General features: G+C 40.2%; 1 protein-coding gene across 1 annotated transcript in view; it reads right to left on the reverse strand.

The window, feature by feature from the left end:
• The window catches only part of LOC122811458 (proteasome subunit beta type-8-like), a 164,155-nt gene that overhangs the window by 24,835 nt on the left and 118,530 nt on the right, over window positions 1-20,790 (reverse strand). The window contains exon 5 of the mRNA XM_044083311.1: window positions 16,819-17,023. Coding sequence (XP_043939246.1) covers window positions 16,819-17,023 — 205 coding nt within the window. The remainder of the gene's footprint in view (window positions 1-16,818; window positions 17,024-20,790) is intronic.

Here is a 20,790-nt window from a genome sequence, read left to right on the forward strand (position 1 = left end):
AAGTTGGTTTTCAGTGATCTTCCAATTCAGGGTGAGATTAGATGACAAGCAATGTCTTTTACAAACTGGATAAAGTGCAAATCTTTATATAATTCAGGTACTCTATCTTTGGGAATTGTGTAATGAAAAATTAAGTTCTTTAGTAACGACAATTTGCACTTAAGTAATTTAGGTAACAAGACAACTTCCACAGCACTGACTAAATTAATTGAACTGTTTTTTAGAGTCAAGTCACTGATTTTAACTGACAATAACAAAAGCAAGCTTGAAATGTCTTCTGTTAAATGCTCACAGTCTTATAATAAATTAGAAGATTAGGAAAAGCTGGTACAGATGCAATACCAAACCAATAGTAATACCAGGTTTCTCTGGTTATCACAATGTTATTACTGATGGAAGAGGAGGTGGGGTGTCCATCTATATGACTAGTAAGAATGACTCTTTCACAAACTTTAATGGTATCATCTCTGTACTTCGCCTAGTGAGAACTGATGTTAGTGAAACTAAAATGGATGATGAAATATGTTACTAGTATCCTACTATTTCAAAGGAGTAGAACAAGCAACTTCTAAACCTTATTAGGAAGAGTTTTCTGGAGAAGGTGACCTTAATTGCTGGAGACCTAAATGCTCCTAATGTAGACTGGTCAGCTCCTGTTACATTATCAAATGCATTAAACCATTTGATAACTGTTTGTTTGTGTCTTTCGGCTTTTCCCGGTTAGGGGTCGCCACAGCGGAACTCCGGTCCGCTAATGATTGGTAGTGGATTTTTACATACCGGGTTACCAGCCCTGATGCACAACCTTCAACGAAGGCACACCCCATTCACATATGCTTCCACACAGAAGATGCTCTAGCTGAGAATCGAACGGGACAACGTCTTGCTATGAGGCGACAACGCTACCACAGCACCACCACCGCAGTTAAACCATTTGATAACTGTAAGTCTGACAAATGGTTATACTCAAATAATGAATGAGGCAACTAGAGGAGCTAATTTATTGGATGTTGTCTGGATCTCTAACAGATTAAATATGGATGTTTCTAATACAGATCCTGAGATGGGAAACTTTGACCATTTAAATGTAAGTTTTAAAGTTGTTATTACTCAACCTAAGTTGGTTAAGCATTAAGAAATAGTGAAAAAAGTATCAATTTGACTTTGAGTCGATTAAGGAGACTATTGAAACTTGGGACTGGTATGTTACTTTTGAAAATAAAAGATATAATTGAGAAGTGGGATTTTTTTTTTTTTACAATTTTGTTAATAATTTGATAGACTATCATGTCCCACTTGGTGTGAAAACACCCAGCAGGGGTATCAGAGGTCCCTGGTGGAGTCTGAAGGTATCTAAACTAAGAAGGAAAAAGATAAGTTTAAAACTATTAAAAGATTAGCATATAATTATGAGGTATATTTACCAGCTAATTTGAAGGATAACTACAAAGGCTTATTTAAACACACAGGACATTACAGTCTAGATGATTTTTCCAGTATAGCATTAAAATATGTGTTTAAAACATTACAGTGTAGATTATTCTCCAGTACAGCATTAAAAGATGTGTTTCAAACAATCACCAATTTATATGCATTAGTGAACTTGTTTGTAGATGGTTTGCTTAGTAATTACTCCCAATGGATCTTGGGAAATGATTTACTCATATTAGTTAGAGACATTTGCTCCAATATGAATGAGCAAATGGTAAAGCAAGGCTTATCTAAAAATAAATCAAAATTCAGCAGTAGGACCTTATGGTCTTAAAGTTGTTATTTCATAAAGGGAATAGCTGCAAAGCTGATTCCATGTTTAACTTATTTGTTTCAAAAAATCAAGCAAAATCTGAGGGTTATGCTACTCAATGCTAGAAGTCTAAACCTCAAAATGCACTCACTCGAGGCACTCCTTAAAATGGAGAACATTGACATCTGTGCAATGACAGAGACCTGGTTCAAAGCTCCAGAGAGCACCCCTGCATTACCAGGCTACAATTCATACCACACCTTTCGGCCACCAAACCCAGAACGAAGCACTAAAGGTGAAGGCGTGTCCATATTCATTAAGGATATCCACACCTCCAGGCTAGTTTCACAGCATAATGCATCCGAGATTATCCAAGTGCAACTAACTCTGGGCAAGAACGCAATCCAAACTGTAGCTTGCTACAGACCCCCCCACCATGCCCCAGGATTCACACTCCTCATTTCTTGATACACTGGAAAATATTGGGGTACAACCCAACACCCTAATAATGGGCGATTTCAACTACCCCACCATTAACTGGGAAAACTACTCATGTACCAATTCTTTTGCTCAACGTTTTCTAGAATTCATAAATTCCAACGCCTTGGATCAACTTTTTCACACCCCCACCAGGGGCAGCAATATCCTAGACCTGGTCATTACCAACATGGGAAACCGGTGTTCCACACCAGATGTCAATTCCTCATTGGTCAGCTCCGACCACAAGCTAATCAGCCTAGATATCCACATGCCACCCCCACCCTCAATTAGGGAAAACATCGTAAAAAACTTCTGCAAAGCCAACTTCACACTTCTTAAGACAGAAGTGGCAAACTTCATGACACCCATGCAGACGGACAATAGAGGTATGACTGCCGAATCCTACACAAATGCACTTTATAAGCACTTACACGAGTGCATGGATCATGCTATCCCTAACAGAACCAAGATGTTATCCTCCAAAAAAAGGAAGCAAATCTGGTGGTCCTCTGCCATAAACAAACTCTACAACAAAAGAAAGAAACTGTTGCAAAAAAGAGTAAAATCCCATGACTGGAGGAACTCTCTGGTCAACCTCAGTAAGAAGCTGAGATCCCTCATAAAATCCTCCAAAGCTAGTTACAAAAACAAAATTGCCACTGACTCTAAAGACAACCACAAAGCATTCTATAGCTATGTCAAGAATCTAAGTGGGAACACTCAGATCTGCTCTGAGTTACAGCACAATGACACTAAATATACAGAACCAACTGATATTGCCAACATCCTAGCAGATAGGTTCAGTGCTAACTTTACCCCCCATCTCTATACCGGAAGAATGCAAAGTTCCTATAATCACGGCTGCACAGGTAAAAAACACACTCTCCAAAGCCAAGAACACAGCATCCATGGGACCTGACAATATCCCAGGCTGCGTTCTACATGAACTACAGAATGAACTAGCACCCTACCTAAGTACCATGTTCAATCATAGCCTCACCTCAGGCTTTGTACCCATTGAATGGCGCACCGCGACGGTTATCCCACTCCACAAAGGGGGAGCCACGACGGATCCCGGGAACTACCGCCCCATTAGCCTGATGAGCCTGGTCTGCAAGGCCATGGAATGTATTATCGTGGAACTCATAAACAAAGACATTGGTAATTTCCAAACTCTGGACCCTACCCAGTTTTTTTTTGTAAAAGGCAGATCATGTCTTCTAAACCTGATTGACTTCTTTGAAGCAGTCACCAAAGCCATAGATGAGGGTAAAATTGTTCACACAGCTTATCTAGATCTCGCCAAGGTTTTCGACACCATCCCCCACTCTGGAATTATAGATAAGCTCACTAAACTAGGTATAAATCCCTATGTCACAAGATGGGTTGCCAACTGGCTCACGGACAGAACCCACACTGTAAAAGTAACGGATTCCAAATCCGACATCAGACCAGTGACAAGTGGAGTACCACAGGGTTCAGTCCTGGGTCCTCTCCTGTTTGGTATCTACTTCTCTGAAGTGCAGGCCAACACAAAAGGTCTTTGGCTAACAAAGTTTGCAGATGACTGCAAACTAGGAGCCATAATCGAAACTCCTAATGATGTGGACAAACTACAAAAGGGCCTCACTGAGACAGATACCTGGTGTCAAAGCGATGGCCTGAAGCTCAATGCCAAAAAGTGTATTGTCATCCCCTTTGGTAAAAACTCTGTACCCATGAACTACCACATAGCTGGTAGTCTACTTAATGCCGAAAATGTGATAAGAGACTTTGGGACCCAGGTGGACAGTAGTCTCTCCTTTGATAATCACATCGCCACAGTGGTCAGGAAATCCTTCTACGTGGCACATCTCATCACAAAAGGATTCTAATCCAGAAAAAAAGAGGTCATTGTTCCTCTCTACTCATCACTCATTAGACCCATTATAGAGTACAATGCCCCTTTTGGTATGCACCTCACAAGACATCTACAACAACTGGAAAGACCACAGAAATACCTCACAAAGAGGATTATTGGCCTCAAACAGATGCCCTATGCAGACTGTCTCAAAAAACTACAGCTTTACCCCATCGCATATCGCCTACTCAGGGGCGATCTCTGCCTAACATACAAAGCTATGTCAAACCCAGAGCTGTTGGACATGCTCCACTTAAAGAAATCCCAATCCCTCCGAGCTACTCGCTCTAGGGACCTAAACCTTGTCACCACAATAAACAGAACATGCTGGAGGGATAGATTCCTGTCCCAGAGACTTCCCATACTCTGGAACAGACTACCTATCTATGTCAAACAGAGCTCCTCGCTAGCACTTTTCAAGAAAAATCTTGATGATTGGATGGGAAATGGGAAATTCACCCCGGGGATCACTTCTGTGGCTCTGCTCGACAGGGGCACAGTAAAATAATTTTCTTGGGTGGCGAAAGCCAGGGTACATTTTTTGGCTAGGCTTGTATGGGCCCTAGGGCCGATAGCCTAGTACCTACCTATGAACCTATTTAAAGAAGCATTTCTTCCTAAGGTATGGAATTTGCCATTGCCCTACTGCTGTGCAGTCTTGGAGCTGGCAAACATAATTAACAGGGAGTGTAAGGGGGCTTGCTCCCCTGAAAAAAAACACAAGCTTTTTTTCATTATTTTGAGTTTTGATCCCTTTGGATTGATGTTTTGCCATTCAATATATTTATACTTCCATATTTTGAAGTACGTCCATTCATACATTGTGCTGATTTCAGCAGTATGGTGAGACTAAGAGCTACATTACAATCTTTATGGCATGAATGGCAGTATTAAGTGCATTTTGTACTTGAGTGTGCAAGCATAACTCCATGAAAGATTTTCATAAAAACTTTCAAAGATGCAAGGCTGATTTTTGCACAGCTACCAAATATGAGCTTTTAAAATATTTGACAGTGACAGTCAAGGTTGTCATACTCTACTCATCAACCACTGGGGCTGGAAATGATTTGTTAAAAGTGAGAAATTCTGTGGAAAACTTAAAACTATTTAATCAATATGGTCCTATACTGGTAGGTATGATCAGCAGTCTCCATAACCTTTTGGCTCTACCTTTCGGTTCATAACAAACATATATATCTGACATGTATTCTACTTGACAAACTCAGTGTATATCTGAATAATAGCAAAACTGTGCTTTTATGAATGAAAAACTAAAATAATACATACTTCTTAGACAAACAGGATTTTTCCTCATAGTAAAAGTTACAGAAAAAACACACATTTTATGAAAGCAACAAGACATGTTCAAGAGTAAGCCGTCTCACTGCCTTTAATGCTATTAGTTAATGCTATGTGCTGTAGAGTGAGAACGCAGGTGCCTTTTCCTGAAAGCATTATAGGAAAACCTGGACACAATATGGTAATATTGGCATTTAAAGGTAGGTTCAGATTAATATCACAATGCCATCAGAAACTGAAAAACTGTAACATATACAAGCTACCTGCCAATGTAATTCACACTCTATCCACATACATCACTTCGCTGACCACAGTTTTGCATACAGTATACTATATTATATATAATTCTGCATTACTATATTGCACTTTCTATAGTGAATAACTGACCTGGTCTGTGTCATTATGTCTGCATTTTCTATTTGCTTTCTTTACTTCGATATTACAATTCTGGTACAATTTTAGAATTTACTGTTACTCCATGTTCATTATGTGTACATTTTCTATTTGATTTGTTGGATTCAGTATTATATAGCATTGAGATAAACGTTTAGTATTTACTTTTACTCCATGTTAGGAACACATCTTATGGCTGAAAAGAATCTCAGTACATCCATCTAGTCAGCAAATAAAAATTAAATAAAAAAAAATGCAGAACTTTCATTTTAAATAAAAATGTAACTATTCGTTCTCTTTGGACTGACAAATCTAAAAGCTATTAAAAACATAAATACATAAAGTTACTGTCACTTCAGTCCTGAAATAATGTGCAATTCTGTGAAAGTGATAGTTTCCTTTTTCAATGTTCTGGTATAAAACATTAAAATTACTTTTTTATTAAAATTTAAGATCGACTACTCCTTTTCCTTTGTAGCCAAGAACATACTCTAAGCACACCTCTCAACCTACAAACCTACAGATATTGAAAATAGGAACAATGTCCCTTGACATGTAAGAACATGCAGCTAAAAATCTGAATATCTAATTAGCATAATATCTGAATACCGAATAGCACACAACTCTTCCCACTTCCAATAGGAATGTGAGATACTATTCAGAAACACGTTTAAAAAAACTGAGTGAGAAAATTCATGAAAAAATATGAGGACATTATCAAATGGCACTATAAACTCTACAGACAAATGAACTGCACTGTAAAATTCGACAGCACAAGGTAATCTGTTTTTGCTTTCGAAAAAGGGACGTGTAGGAAGTGCATCTTCTTGTCGCTAGTATACAGTGTGGTCTTCAGTGCACCAGAAAGCTTCAAATATCAAAAGTAATAGGAAGGATTCAGAAAATTGTGTGAAGAGGTAAATCAAGTCTGACAATGGGGACACATCTCCAAAAATAGGCACATCCTATGCAGGGGTAAATCAGGCCTAAAACAGAAATGTTCCTCCAAAACATGGACAGTTGGGAGGTCTGACGCGAAGACTGTTTTTTAGGTATCCTTGCCAGTATCAATCTCTGAATTTTATCAGAATAAATTAAAAAACATTTTGGAGATACAGTGCTTTATATACAAACAGTAAAACAGCTCCAGAACAATGAATAATTTGAGGCTGGCTGCTTAGAAATAGTCAGTAATAAGGGGCTTAAACAAGTTAAGCTTGTAAATCTGGGTATGGCAGCAAGGCACTGAACACCCATATGTTAAACCAATGCAAGTCATGTCAGTATCTGATTCCTGATTAAATGAATTAAATAAATATGTCAACTGCACTGGTTTGCTTAAATTATCAATTTTCGTTTATGACTACAGCATGAATGTGCATGCTTTGAGTATAAATGTAAACTACATTTTTTCTCTTTGTAGGATCTGTTTTGTTTGAAAATACTACCTATTCATTTTTGTAAAGTGGGTGTCACAGAATGGACTGGAAATTTGGTCAAAAGTACTGACATCTCAAAGTGTGTCAGTGTAAAGAAAGTACAGTTGTGTACACTTACCATAAATGTAGATGTTTGAGTGTATTCACTGTTGCAGTCATCACATTTGGGTTATCTGCTTGCAGTAGCCCTCAGTCGGCCTGATTAACAAAGTCTTGGGTCCTGTGTCGGTTGCTGTCTCTTTTTTCATGACGGCAGGTCGTCAGGGGTATAAAACATCCACCCGACACCATTACATCAGTTTTTCTTGCTCCAAATGTCAGGTGCCCCTCTAATGGGAAGCAATTAAATATATACATATACAAGGATATACCTCCAACAAAAAAGCAAACACACCAAAAAGCTTTTAAGCATAGTAAAGGAAATTAGAGTTATAACCAAAAGAAGTCAGGGGGCTGGTGGGAGGGTAACCAGGACTGCAACAGTGAATACACTCGAACATCTACATTTATGGTAAGTGTACACAACTGTACTACGTTCTTCATGTTTCACTGTTGGAGTCATCACATTTGGGTAGATTCCCAAAGCTAAGGTTGGGAGGAGGAATTTAGATAGCATTAGGACCAGCTATAAGGCCCTGCAAGACTGCAGTGGCAAAGTAGATTTAGAGAAAATTGGCAAATGATAATGCTTGGTGAAAGTATGTACAGAACTCCAGGTAGCAGCTTCTAGGATGTCCCTGGTAGGGACGCCTCTGAGAAAGGCTGTAGAGGTAGATGCAGCCCTGGCTGAGTGGGGTCTGATCCCCTGTGGGACAGGTTTTCCATGGTGCTTATAGCAGAAATGAATGCAATGGCATATCCATTTAGAAATGGTTTGCTTTGAAATAGCTTTTTCCTCTGCCCCTGCAGCAAATGCCACCAGCAGCTGCTCAGATTTCCTTTGAGGTTTAGTCCTGTCCAAGTAGAATCTAAGTTGTCTGTGCACATCTAAGGAGTGCAGTATCCATTCCCCTTTATTCTGTGGATTAGGAAAGAAGGTTGGCAAATGAATGGACTGATTAAGAGCCACACTGGATACCACCTTGGGCATGAAGGATGGATTGGTTCTGAGGGACACCCTGTCAGCATGAAAGATGATGAAAGGCTCCACTGTCATAAGGGCCTGTAATTCAGATACCCTTCTTGCTGAAGTGATTGCTAAAAGGAAAGCTGTTTTCCAAGAAAGAAATTTTAAATCTGCAGTAGCAGCTGGCTCGAAAGGAGGAAGAGTGAGTTTCTCCAAGACAAAGTTAAGGTCCCAGGCTGGAGTTGGAGCTCTCCTGGGTGGTCTTACATTTTTGGCCCCTCTGAGGAACTGCTTGAGCAGTAGATGAGAGAAGAGGGGAGGTTCTGTGTTATAATGAGCTGAAATGGCTGAGGTGTGAATTTTGATGGAGGAAAAAGACAAGCCCTTGTGAAGCATCTCAGTTAAGTATTGTAAAATATGAGGTAAATTGGGCGCTGCTGTGCTCATCCCTTGAGATTGGTTCCAGGCACAGAATCTTTTCCATTTTTCAGCATAAGATTTTCTAGTACTAGGCCTCCTTGCTTCTAAAATGATATCCATCACTGGTTTACTGAGGGATGGTAAAGGAGAGATTAGGTAATTAGCCAGGCTGCTAGGTTCAGTGTTTGAAGCTGGGGGTGCAGAATCTGTTTCTCCTGCTGAGACAACAGGGACAGAGTCTGAGGCAGATGCCATGGGGCCAACCATGAAACACTGCACAAGAGGGGGTACCAGTGTTGGCGTGGCCAGTCTGGTGCAATCAAAATCATCCTTGGATTGTCCAGTTTGATCTTTAGTAGTACTTTGGAGAGCAGAGGAAGAGGAGGGAAGGCATAAACTGACAGTTTTTTCTAGCTGAAGGACAGAGCATCCACTTTCCAAGCTTGTTTGTGGGGAGTCCTTGTGCAAAATTTGTCCAGCTGATAGTTCTGGGGGGAAGCAAACAGGTCTATATCTGGGCTCCCCCATTTGCTTGTCAACATGTTGAAAATCCTTGGTTCCAGTTTCCACTTGTGTGGGTCCATGAGGTTTCTGCGTAGCCTGTCTGCCAGTGTATTTAATTTCCCTGGCAGGAATTGAGCCTGTAGATGCACTTGGAAGCTCAAGGCTGTGTTCCACAATGCCAAGGCTAGTGTGCAGAGGGGGTAAGAATGTGTACCCCCTTGCTTGTTTATGTAACACATAACAGTGGTGTTGTCCGTCTTTACCATTAGTTGTCCTGGAAAAATGTGGTCCTTGAAGGCTGTCAGAGCATTCTGTACAGCTAACATTTCTTTTTGATTGATATGCAGGTGCATTTGACTTGGGTTCCATTTGCCCTGAATGCACTTCCCTGCCAGGTGAGCCCCCCATGCATAGTCTGATGCATCTGTTGTTAGAGTTTGGGTGGCAGGGGGTATTGTGAAAGGTAGTCCCTTGTTTTGGTGGCAGGCCTCTGCCCACCAAAGGAACTGTAGTCATAGGCAAGGTATGATAGGAATCATTGCTTCTAGATCCTGAGAATGTTGGCACCATAGGCTTTTTAGATACCATTGTAGTTTAAGAATGCAGGAGGCCATGAACCCCAGTATGTGCCTTGCAGATAGCAGGGTTTTTGTGGCCACTTGTCTGAAGTAGGTTGTCAAATTAATTTGTTTCTCTAGCATGAGGAAAGCCATCTGGGAAATTGTATTCAAGGTTACTCCCAGAAATATAATTTGTTGACAGGGTACCAGGTGTGATTTATTTTCATTTATGGTGTACCCCAGACAAGTTAGCACCCTTTGTACAAAGGCCAGATGATTTAAAAGTATGTCCTGCCTTTCTGTCTGAATTAGACAATCGCCCAGGTATGGGTATATTTGAATATTTCTTTGCCTGCAAATTGCAATAACTGGAGCTAGGCACTTTGTGAATTCCCTGGGCACAGTAGATAAGCTAAAGGGCAGTGCAGAAAATTGATAGTGCGTGCAGCCTGCTTTGAAGCATAGGAATCTTCTGCAAGATTCCCTGATTGGGATGTGCAGGTATGCTTCTTTTAAATCTAGTGTTGCCAACCGGGCATCTTTGCCTAGCATAGGAAGCAACTGGTGAAGAGTCAGCATCTTGAATTTTGGAATCACCAAAGAGGTGTTTAGAGTAGACAGGTCCAGGATAGGACGCCTTGAATTGTCTTTTCTGGGTACCAGGAAAAGTCTCAAGTAGAAACCTTGTCCCTTTTCCTCTTCTGGTACGAAATGAATAGCCCCCATGCTTAAGAAAGAAAGTACTTGCTTTTGGGCCTCTGCCCACTGATTTGGGGGTAGATCTGGCCACCTGCTTGGTGATGGCAACATGTGGAAGTGAAATCTGTATCCCTGGGACACTATATTTAAAACCCATTTGTCCTGGGTAATGAGTTCCCAGTTCTTTTGCATGAAGAGCAATCTCCCCCCCCCAAAGGGACAGTCAGTTTATAAGTGCTTGGAATGTTTAAAAAGAAGTCACTGATGCAGTTTACCATACGGGGGAGTTTTATTACTCCCAGATTTGGCAGTGGAGGCCCCTCACTGCTTAGTCCTGTGCATACCCTGGGACTGCAGCCTGGGAGCTCTGCTGGATCTGGGTTTGGACTGAGAAGGTCTGGAGGAGGCAGGAAAGGACCAGTTCTTGGAAGGCCAATGCCTACCAAATCTTGGAGGTTGTACTTGTAAAAAATCTTTAACAGTTTACATAGATTTAGCTTTTTCTTCCATCTTTTTAAGAACTTCTTCTGCCTTGTTGTCAAACAGGCAGTCCTGGTTTAAGGGAGCATCCAGTAATTTTGCTTTAACATGCTCTGTTAGGGATTGCTCCTTAAGCCAAGCATGCCTTTTAAGTACAGACCCAGTTACAATAGCCCTGCAAGATACCTCTAGAGAATCAAAACCACATTGCAAAATATGTTTTCCAACTTATTCAACTGAATGCAATAAATCCGGTAAATCCTTACTTTCAGCACAATCAGAAATCAACATAATTTTTCTGTTTTAGCAATCCAGTAATATGCTGCTGATACTTTAACATATGAAACTGGCAGTTTAAGGCCCTAACGGCCAAAGTTGCAGAAGTGTATACCTTCTTACCCCATCTATCCAACGCTCTGGAGTCTCTATCAGAGGGGGGGGGTAGGATTTTTGGAAGTAGTAACTTTAATGCCCTTGGGTCCCTGTGAAATGGTCTCAGGATCCACAGTAGGATTTTTAAAAAGGAACTTGTGAGAGTTAGGGACCCTGTAATATCTATTAGGTTTTCTGGGAGCAGGAGGTAAAGAGTCAGGGGCCAAGCTAGATTCTGCAAATGCATCATCAACAATGGTATGTACAGGAGGTATGGCTAAAGGTCTATGCTGGGGCAGGAGTAAGAAATCCCTAAACCTCTTTTTAGAATCAGAGAAATCCTGACTTTCTCAATGAAAATGATCCCTGAGAGTACGCAAGGTTTCACCAAAAGAGAAGTCCTCTGGGGGGAAAGCAGAGGGAATACAGTCCTCAGCATCAGAATCCTCATAGGTAGATAAGGCTAAATCCTGGTCATCAGAGGAAACTTCAGAATCCTGGTCAGAAGTATCATAAACAAACTCAGTCCTAGGTCTCTTAGAGGGGGAAGGCTGGCTTTCCCCCTGATTAAAGTAATAAGGTCTTCAGCCATTCTTATCATTTGTTTTTTAGGCATAGAGGCCTGACTATGCAGTCTGGGCGTCAGTTTTCTAGGCATGGTTCGAGATTTAGGCCTTGAAGAAGAAGATGTCATCGGTTTAATACGCAAGTCAGTAGGCCTGAATATACCCTCAGAAACCAGTGTCTGCACAGCGGCTCCGGACCCATCCAAGGTAGAGACATCCACATGTTCCACAGTTGAAGCATATCGCGGCATACCGGACTCCAAATGGGTCTCAGTAGAGGCCTGCAAATCAAAAGTAGCGGGTATCAGGGGCTGTGAAAGCACCTTACTGAGTATCAGTGAACTGGCGACTAGCGTAGGAGAAGCGTTGTCGGCAGCTTTGGACCTAGGCGGCCTGTCTCTGTCTTTATCTGCGTTTTTTCAAAATGTCGGTAGCTGGATGGCTGACTGAAGACATATCAGGATAATTGAACTGAGCACCAAAATATTTTGAAGCATAAATATACCGACGACGGATAGTTCGTGGTTTAAATAAAGCACAAAACTGACAGCGAGGTACGTCGTGGTCAGGGCCTAGGCAAGGAATACAGTACAAATTAAAATCTTTATGAGGTATTTTCTTTCCACAAGTAATGCAATTATTTACTTTTACTGACATCGGTTAAGAGCAAGAAAAAGTTTCCCCAATGAGGTACTTAGCTTTCAGATGAAGACTTTGGTTCTGAAACTCGAAAATGAAAATTTCAGGAGTCGGCCGACCGGCACTTGCAAACTGCTTTTGCTTCGGGCACCGCACGGCAAGAAAGACTGATGTAATGGCGTCGGCTGCATGTTTTATACCCCTGACAACCTGACGTCACAGAAGAAGAGACAGCAACCGACGCAGAACCCAAGACTTTGTTAATCAGGCCAACGGAGGGCTACTGCAAGCAGATAACCCAAATGTGATGACTGCAACAGTGAAACACGAAGAACATCTGTTTTAGCAAAGTACAGATATGAACTAACATGTGTGCCTGATGAGTTATGATCTGTACTATTATGAAATGATATGGTATAAATAATATACGACTGTGTAAGGAGTAGATACGAGCTCAGCCTCATGACTAAAGAACATGTAACTGACAGAATGCAAAAACAGGCAGGCCACCCCTTTAGTCATGCAGTCGCAGACATCACTGTGCAAGTTTTTAGCAATCTGATAGTGCAGGGATATAATACAAAGACAGCTGTCAAGTGGTAATGGCAACTGCAGCATTTAGAAGGGTGGTGTGCTAAGCTGTATATCAGCGTGTGGCGATTCTCTGAATTTCAAATGGACTTACTCTTGGGCCAAGATGCTGCATTGAATCACTGTCTTATTACAACTGCTGACAACCTTGGACAAGTTATTTTGGAATTTTAGGGCCTGGTTACACAAACCCAGATAACAATTCAGAGAGGAGCATGGTGGAGACTCCAGGTACACACACATGTTCTACACCTACATGGCTTCTTCAGTGGCTTTCAGAAAAGAACACCAAAAGTTCATCAGAAAAATTCTATCTGTCTCGTTTGATAACCCTACAAGTTTTCATCTAGTGACAAGGCTGTATTTTGAAATAGGGAAATGATTCATAATTAACTGTCAAAAACCTTGTACCACGTTCAGGGATTGAATCCTGTGTGACTGAGTAAACAAAAAACATTACAAATAGTGTGATAACTGATGAGTCTGCTTGTAAGATGGAGGAAAAAGTATTTGGAACATGAGCCAGAATCCATCTATGCCAAAGTGTAAGGCACAGATAGGTAAATACACAATCCTATTCAGTGTTTGCTAGTAATACCCACACATCTACAAACTGCAAGCCACCTGGAGAGAACTTTCTGGATCTGTGACCAAGCTAAAGAGCTTGAGGTTGGAATGGGGTAGGTAAGGAGTAAACAGCCATTAAGACAAACAGCTCTAATAACTGCATGTCATGGAGACCAAGTCAACAAGGACAAAACTTATTAGCATCCCTTACCATCAGGGAACAAAACAGTAGCTTTAAACAATTCTTCCTCAGCTTATCAAACATGCTTGCGTTCAATCACACATCCTAAAAATAATAATAATAATACTGAAACCACACAGAAACACAATGAATTGAAACACAAAATATCACACATTTTATTAAAACAGAATGTTAAAACTAATAATGTATCAAATATGCAAACTGAAATCACACATATTTCTCAGACAAACAGGAACTGTTGTCATTTTTAAATGGTAAAGCAAAAGCACAACCTTTATGAATGATCCCATTCAGTATAAACTATACAGATAGCACATACTTGGCAAAAAAATAAAGAATGCTGTAATCTGAGCAAATGACTGTTGATTAACTCTGAGTGGGTCATGAGTTATTAATGACACTCTCAATTCAGATTAACGGTCAATCAGAAGCTAGCATACAAGCAGTTTGCATAATGTGCATAACAGACAGAATAATAACTGGATTATTACCTGTGTGGTTGTTAAGTTTAAGAGGCTGCCAGATAATATTGCATTTAACAACCCTATGACTCTACTTGGCTTTATTGATACTTCTGATCCTGTCAGGCTTTCACATTTTGTTCCATACTACTCAAAGTATGGTACTGGTCTTTTTGATAGACATTTCCACTTGGTATGGACACATTGACAGATGAGATCAGACAGGAGTCCCCGTTGGCTATGATGTTTGCAGATGACATTGTGATCTGTAGTGAGAGTAGGGAACAGGTGGAGGAGACCATGGAGAGGTGGAGATATGCTCTAGAGAGAAGAGGAATGAAGGTCAACAGGGCTAAGACAGAATATATGTGTGTGAATGAGAGGAAGGATAGAGGAATGGTGAGGATGCAGGGAGTAGAGGTGGGGAAGGTGGATGAGTTTAAGTACTTGGGATCAACAGTTCATTGTAATGGTGAGTGTGGAAGAGAGGTGAAGAAGGGAGTACAGGTAGGATGGAGTGGGTGGTGAAGAGTGTCAGGAGTGATTTGTGACAGACGAGTACCAGTAAGAGTGAAAGGGAAGGTCTACAAGAGGGTAGTGAGACCAGCTATGTTATATGGGTTGGAGACAGTGGCTTTGACAAAAAGGCAGGAGTCAGAGCTTGACATGGCAGAGATGAAGATGTTAAGATTCGCACTGGGTGTGACGAGGATGGACAGGATTAGGAATAAGTATATTAGAGGGTCAGCCATCCACGGTGGTGGTGCTGCGGTAGCGTTGTCGCCTCACAGTCAGACGCTGTCCGGTTCGATTCTCAGCTAGAGCGTCTTCTGCGTGGAGATGCGTAAATGGGCGTACCTTCGTTGAAGGTTGTGCGTCAAGGCTGGTAACATGGCACGTAAAAATCAACTACCAATCATTAACAGACCTGAGTTCCGCTGTGGCGACCCCTAACTGGGAAAAGCCGAAAGATACAACAAGATACAACATATTAGAGGGTCAGCCCAGGTTGAAAGGTTTGGAGACAAAGCCAGAGAGGCAAGATTAGATTAGTTTGGACATGTCCTGAGGAGGGATGCAGAGTATATTGTGAAAAAGATGCTAAGGATGAAGCTGCCAGGTAACAGGAAAAGACGGAGGCCTAAGATAAGGTTTATGGATGTAGTGAGAGAGGACATGCAGGTGGCTGGTGTGACAGAGCAAGATGCAGAGGACAAGAAGAAATGGAAACAGTTGATCTGTTGTGGCGACCCCTAATGGGAGCAGCTGAAAGAAGAAAAAAAGATTTCCACTTGGTATGACTTCTGACTACACTACAGGTTACTGGTTTAATGTCATCTTTAATAAATACTCTTTCACAATGATGCCTGCAAAAAGGATTTGTTTTAACAGTGCTTCTGTGATCCTTTTTTCTACCTCCAAAGTCATGTCACCTTGAAGTGTTGGTAGGCACTACTATGAACTACATAATCAGTTGCCATTTTGTGAATGGGCTGTGGCCTTGGTATTGGAACAAATATGTAGGTGGTTATGGGGGTGCAGATCCCCATGTTGATTTTAAATGTAGGTCTTCTCCAATGCAAAAGCAACTTGTGATGCATAACATATATGGCTATGAGGTGTAGCTTCAAATGGAGACAAGCTGCAATACTTAAGCACTTCTTCTATATTACATATACTATCAGCAATTTAAAAAAAGCTATATTCTAGGTAATTCCATTAAAATTTATGTGGTTATTATTTATTTTAAGCTGCTATACTCATATAACAGTTGCACCTGTTGAGGACGTTACCACTATGTATCATCAGCATATTCAATATTTTCAAGGATCCTACTTCATTAACTTAAACACTGACTGATTGAGTCTCAAAAACCTGCTGCTGATTGTTCAACTCATGCTCTGCTCTTGATCAGCAGTGTTTATCGTCCAGCATCAGGGCTCAGCTTCCACATCCCCATTCTAAAACTATGCTAGCTCTGAGGTCAAACAAACTCAGAGAAAGTATACTTACAAACACAATCTGTGTATTCATGTGCCTAGCAGACGAGTGTTCCACTGCAAGCAGATAAACCATAAGCAGCTATATGATGTGCAAGCAGAATATAATGCATTTTCAATGTATGATGAATCTGATTATTTAGTTTTGGTTAAGTGTAATTCTACTCTGTGGCAATGAATATGTCAAACTAGAACCCATACACATACAGAAAGCAGACATACTGGAAATGGAAGCTGTTACATTTTCACTGTGTGGGATTCTTCATGGGGATTACTTTATGGCCTAAGCTATTCACCTTCCCCCAGTATAAGCTATGAAGGATTCATACTCAGAATATGCACAAACAATCAGGGACTGAGGAAACATTCCAAATAATTGTAACTAGCCTTAAACCTCAAAGTGCCGTACTGTTTATGACAGGGGACAGTTACTTACTGTTTACGGTTCCACCAGAATAAGCATCCCGATGGGTGGCATGATAAATGGCACGCTGGGCCAAGTCATATGCTTCGGGCACTGACAGGTCTTGCCTCCAGCCACTATCCATTACTCCATATGCATAAGCATGGCCAGAGCCTGTGGAGAACATGTGGCCTGACAGCCGTGTGCCATTGTCATCTATGTAGTACAAACCTGGACCCTGCAGAAAAAAGGAAAAATGAAACCATCAACATGCAAAGCATACTATTAACTGTTAAAATATTTGGGACTTTGTTGTTGGATATTATCATTTCTTATGTTTAGATTTCATGATCTAAACTGTCAACCAGAAACTAACACTTAGACAGTTGACATAATGCATGCAGCAGGTAACATGATGAGCATAATATTACTTACATAGTCAGTAAGGTCTCAAATGCAAAATATAACAAAATCTTTAAAGCTGACAGATAATGTTAGAATTTAACTACCAATGACTGAAGCAGCTTGCCTGCTGTGATGACTTATTATAACAGAGTTAAAAAAAGATGCTATTTTTGTCTCATTTACATACAACAGGCACAATTCAGAACGTCTGCATAATGTGCAAGGCCTTCCTGTATGATTCAGTGGCACTCACAGGATACTGCCAATTCAAAGACAAGGCTTGTGCAGGTGGTTACTACATAGTATGCAGTGCATTTACATGGGATGACAACATATGCAAATGAGCAATGAAACACAGGTACTACGACTCAGAAATGTCACAGAAACCCACTGCAGAGGTTGTTACACTTCATCTACCACGATAATGCACAAGCAGGACAGACACTTTACAGTACACTAGTCACAATCTGAAACAGTGGTTTGCTCACATCACGTACCAGACAGTACCACACAACAAAACAATCAGAAGAGTACTAAGTTGGTTAACCACTATCATTTCTACCAGTGGCAGAGAACTTACTACTGAAGTGTACACCATTGAACTAATCCTCCTTGTCTTCAAATAACTACATGGAGAGTAATCTCACATTACTTCAGTACAAGTCATTAACAACCAGTTGATACCACAACTGGGAATACTCACCTTTTATCATGGTTCAGAAGGCTAGACTCTCAGGAACACCAGGATCACTGTGCAAAACATCTGCATGCTTTAATGGGGAGTTTTTACTTTCCCTCTGTTTATGTGAGTGTAGAGTTTGTATATATAATATATGGGGGAAAAGGCACAGACTCCAGCATGGGGAGGGGTTCAAGGGGTTTCCCGCTTGAAAAAAAGACTGATTTCTGTAACAGTAAGTTGATTACAGGGGAAATGTTCTTAATAAGTTGTGACCGAGCAATACTTTTCAAATGATAAAGTGTGGATTGCTGTTAATGGAAGCATCCAAGACAAATAATGTTTGATTTCCAGCTCAGCTTTTGGCAGAGTGATCCCATTTGCACAGAGGGATATTTATTTTCCCTTTTCTTGAAAATTACCAGGAAATTCAAGAATCTGGAATATTTGAATACTGGAGAACAACAGATTTTCCCATGAACTTGGTATTTTAATACTTGATAACTTATTCACCCTAACTTATATTTCTTCTTCTACATTCCATTTGTAATACCATCGAGTTTGCTTTACAGGGTATATTGTAGTTAGAATTAATACTTATCAATATATTTTAAATTGTACATATATGTTGATCCTTTAAATAGTACCATGGAATCACTGTCATGATCAGATACACTTAACAACCATGGACATAATTCGGAGAACTTCAACTCAAGGAAAAAGAATTTCCTCTTTTTGAAGAACAATATATTAATAGCGATGTTCATCTATAATGAGGTTCACCTGAATTTAATATTCCTGAATCACTTAATAAAGTAACTCTATAAATGTGGTATTCAAGAGCAGATCTAATCCACACTGCCCCTTCTCATGTGAAAACTATGCCTATGATGTCTTGGACACATAGCTGTGCATCTGTGTGCCACAGACATATATATGCACTTTAAACATGACTCAAAAAAGGGAAGAGTGTGTCAGTAAATGACAATACCTACATTAAGATCTAGTGATGTTTTCCAGGATAGTGACACTTCTGCAGGCACACATCTGCCACCACTTGATTAATGTGTCCACAGCGCCATCAGTCATATGGCTTTCACTGCTTGGAGCGATGCACCAGCATTCATGGTAGAGTTATGCTGGTCCTGATACATTACATCTAGTAATCTGAATCTCTTAAACTATGCATTTTCTTTTGCTCATGTTCACCTTGTCTTCTGTGATACAATTTTTTAATGCCACAGATCTGGCATAGCCCTTTTTTGTCTGTCTAGATGCATCTCTGCATAGTGGCACATGACTCCTTCACAGCACTCGTATGTGCCTTGCCCTTAAGTTACCATTCACACTGCTTCTTTACTCCATGTTACCTTCTGAGTTCCTCTGTCTCCCTGCAAAGTTCTCCTTCAGTGCAGATTATCTGTGAAATTCTGCCTTCCCAACACATTCTAAAATACAGCATGGCAAAGTCAGCACCTGTCCTCTTATCTCACAAGTCTTGTTCTGTGCAGTAGTGCATGTTTGTCAATCCTGTCTAGTGCAAAAGCCTTTAAAGCAATAATTTCAATGACAGCATATGCCTGTCAAGAGCATTTCAAAAGAAGTGAATGCTATGCAAGATTTTTTCAAGATCACTTCTATAATAAAATGAAAACATCTGTAGAATCTTATTTAAATAGTTAAGTTTCCTGGTAAACATGACTCTATGGGGTCTGCACAGGTCTAAGTGTTCCAGTGCTGGAATTAATAGGAAAATATCTACAGCAGCTAGATTTTTTCTTTAATATGAATGTAAAATATATCCCAAGCAGTTTTAATAACCTGACTGCATACCGATAATAAGGAATCAAAAAATAACTGATGAAGATGCCCAGATTTCTTTTAACAGAGATTGCAGAATACAGTTATGTTATTAACATATAAACAAAATGAAAGAATACCTAAGTTCATTATCTTCCATTTACTTTAGTAATCCTAATAATAAAATGCATTGACACTGGACAGAAATAATTTATATGTAATATCATTACAATCAATGGCAGGGAGTTTCAAAACCTTTGCATACTGAAAAACAAATCTATCTGAAATGCAAACTGATATTTTCTGCATTAAACATAAGGACTAATATCATTATCCAAATACTCTATCATGCAGGTAAGCCCAGGAGGAATAAGACACCATATCCATGAATGAAGGTAACTATTTCACCTCAGGCATTGCACATTACAGTGACGCATGAAAAATGTGATTAGCACTTTCAAAATGAGCAATATATCAATTGGTAAGCTACGGTCAGTTCGCCACTGACTTATTCAAAAACATATGATGTGCCAGACAGACGTAAATTCTTTTTCGACAAAACAATGTCGTCTTTAAATCAAGCATGCACACAGTCTCATAACAAATGGACAGTAAGACAAAACTTCAAAGATCACCTAGAAAAACATACTTCAAATACCTTGGCATCTGGCTAGACCAGTTCTTGAACTTTCAATTTCATATCACTAACAATAAATCCAAAATAAATACCCTACTTTTCTGGGCCAAAAATATCAAACTTTCTATAAACTAAAGATAGACCAAAAAGTCTTTCGACTTTTCACGGTTAGGGGTCACGACAGCGGAATTCCAGTCCGCTAATGACTGGCAGTGAATTTTTATGGTGTCAGTTGCCAACCCAGCACACACCCTTCAAAGAAGGCACACCCACACACACACACACGCACCTACCCGTATGTCTTTAAAGTTCACTTCAACTGCGGAGAGGACATGCAGACTCCATAAACTAAACGTAGACTAACAATTGAAAAAGGAGTTCTCTTACTACAGCTAGGATATGGCCTCACTATTATTGCCAAAGTCTCAAAAAAAAGACACTCAGCTCTGTAAATCCTAACCAGTCAAATAAGTAGATTCATCAC

Source organism: Protopterus annectens, chromosome 9.part0, assembly GCF_019279795.1.
Source record: "Protopterus annectens isolate FY-2018-M chromosome 9.part0, PAN1.0, whole genome shotgun sequence".
In the NCBI taxonomy this organism is placed as follows: Eukaryota; Metazoa; Chordata; order Ceratodontiformes; family Protopteridae; genus Protopterus; species Protopterus annectens.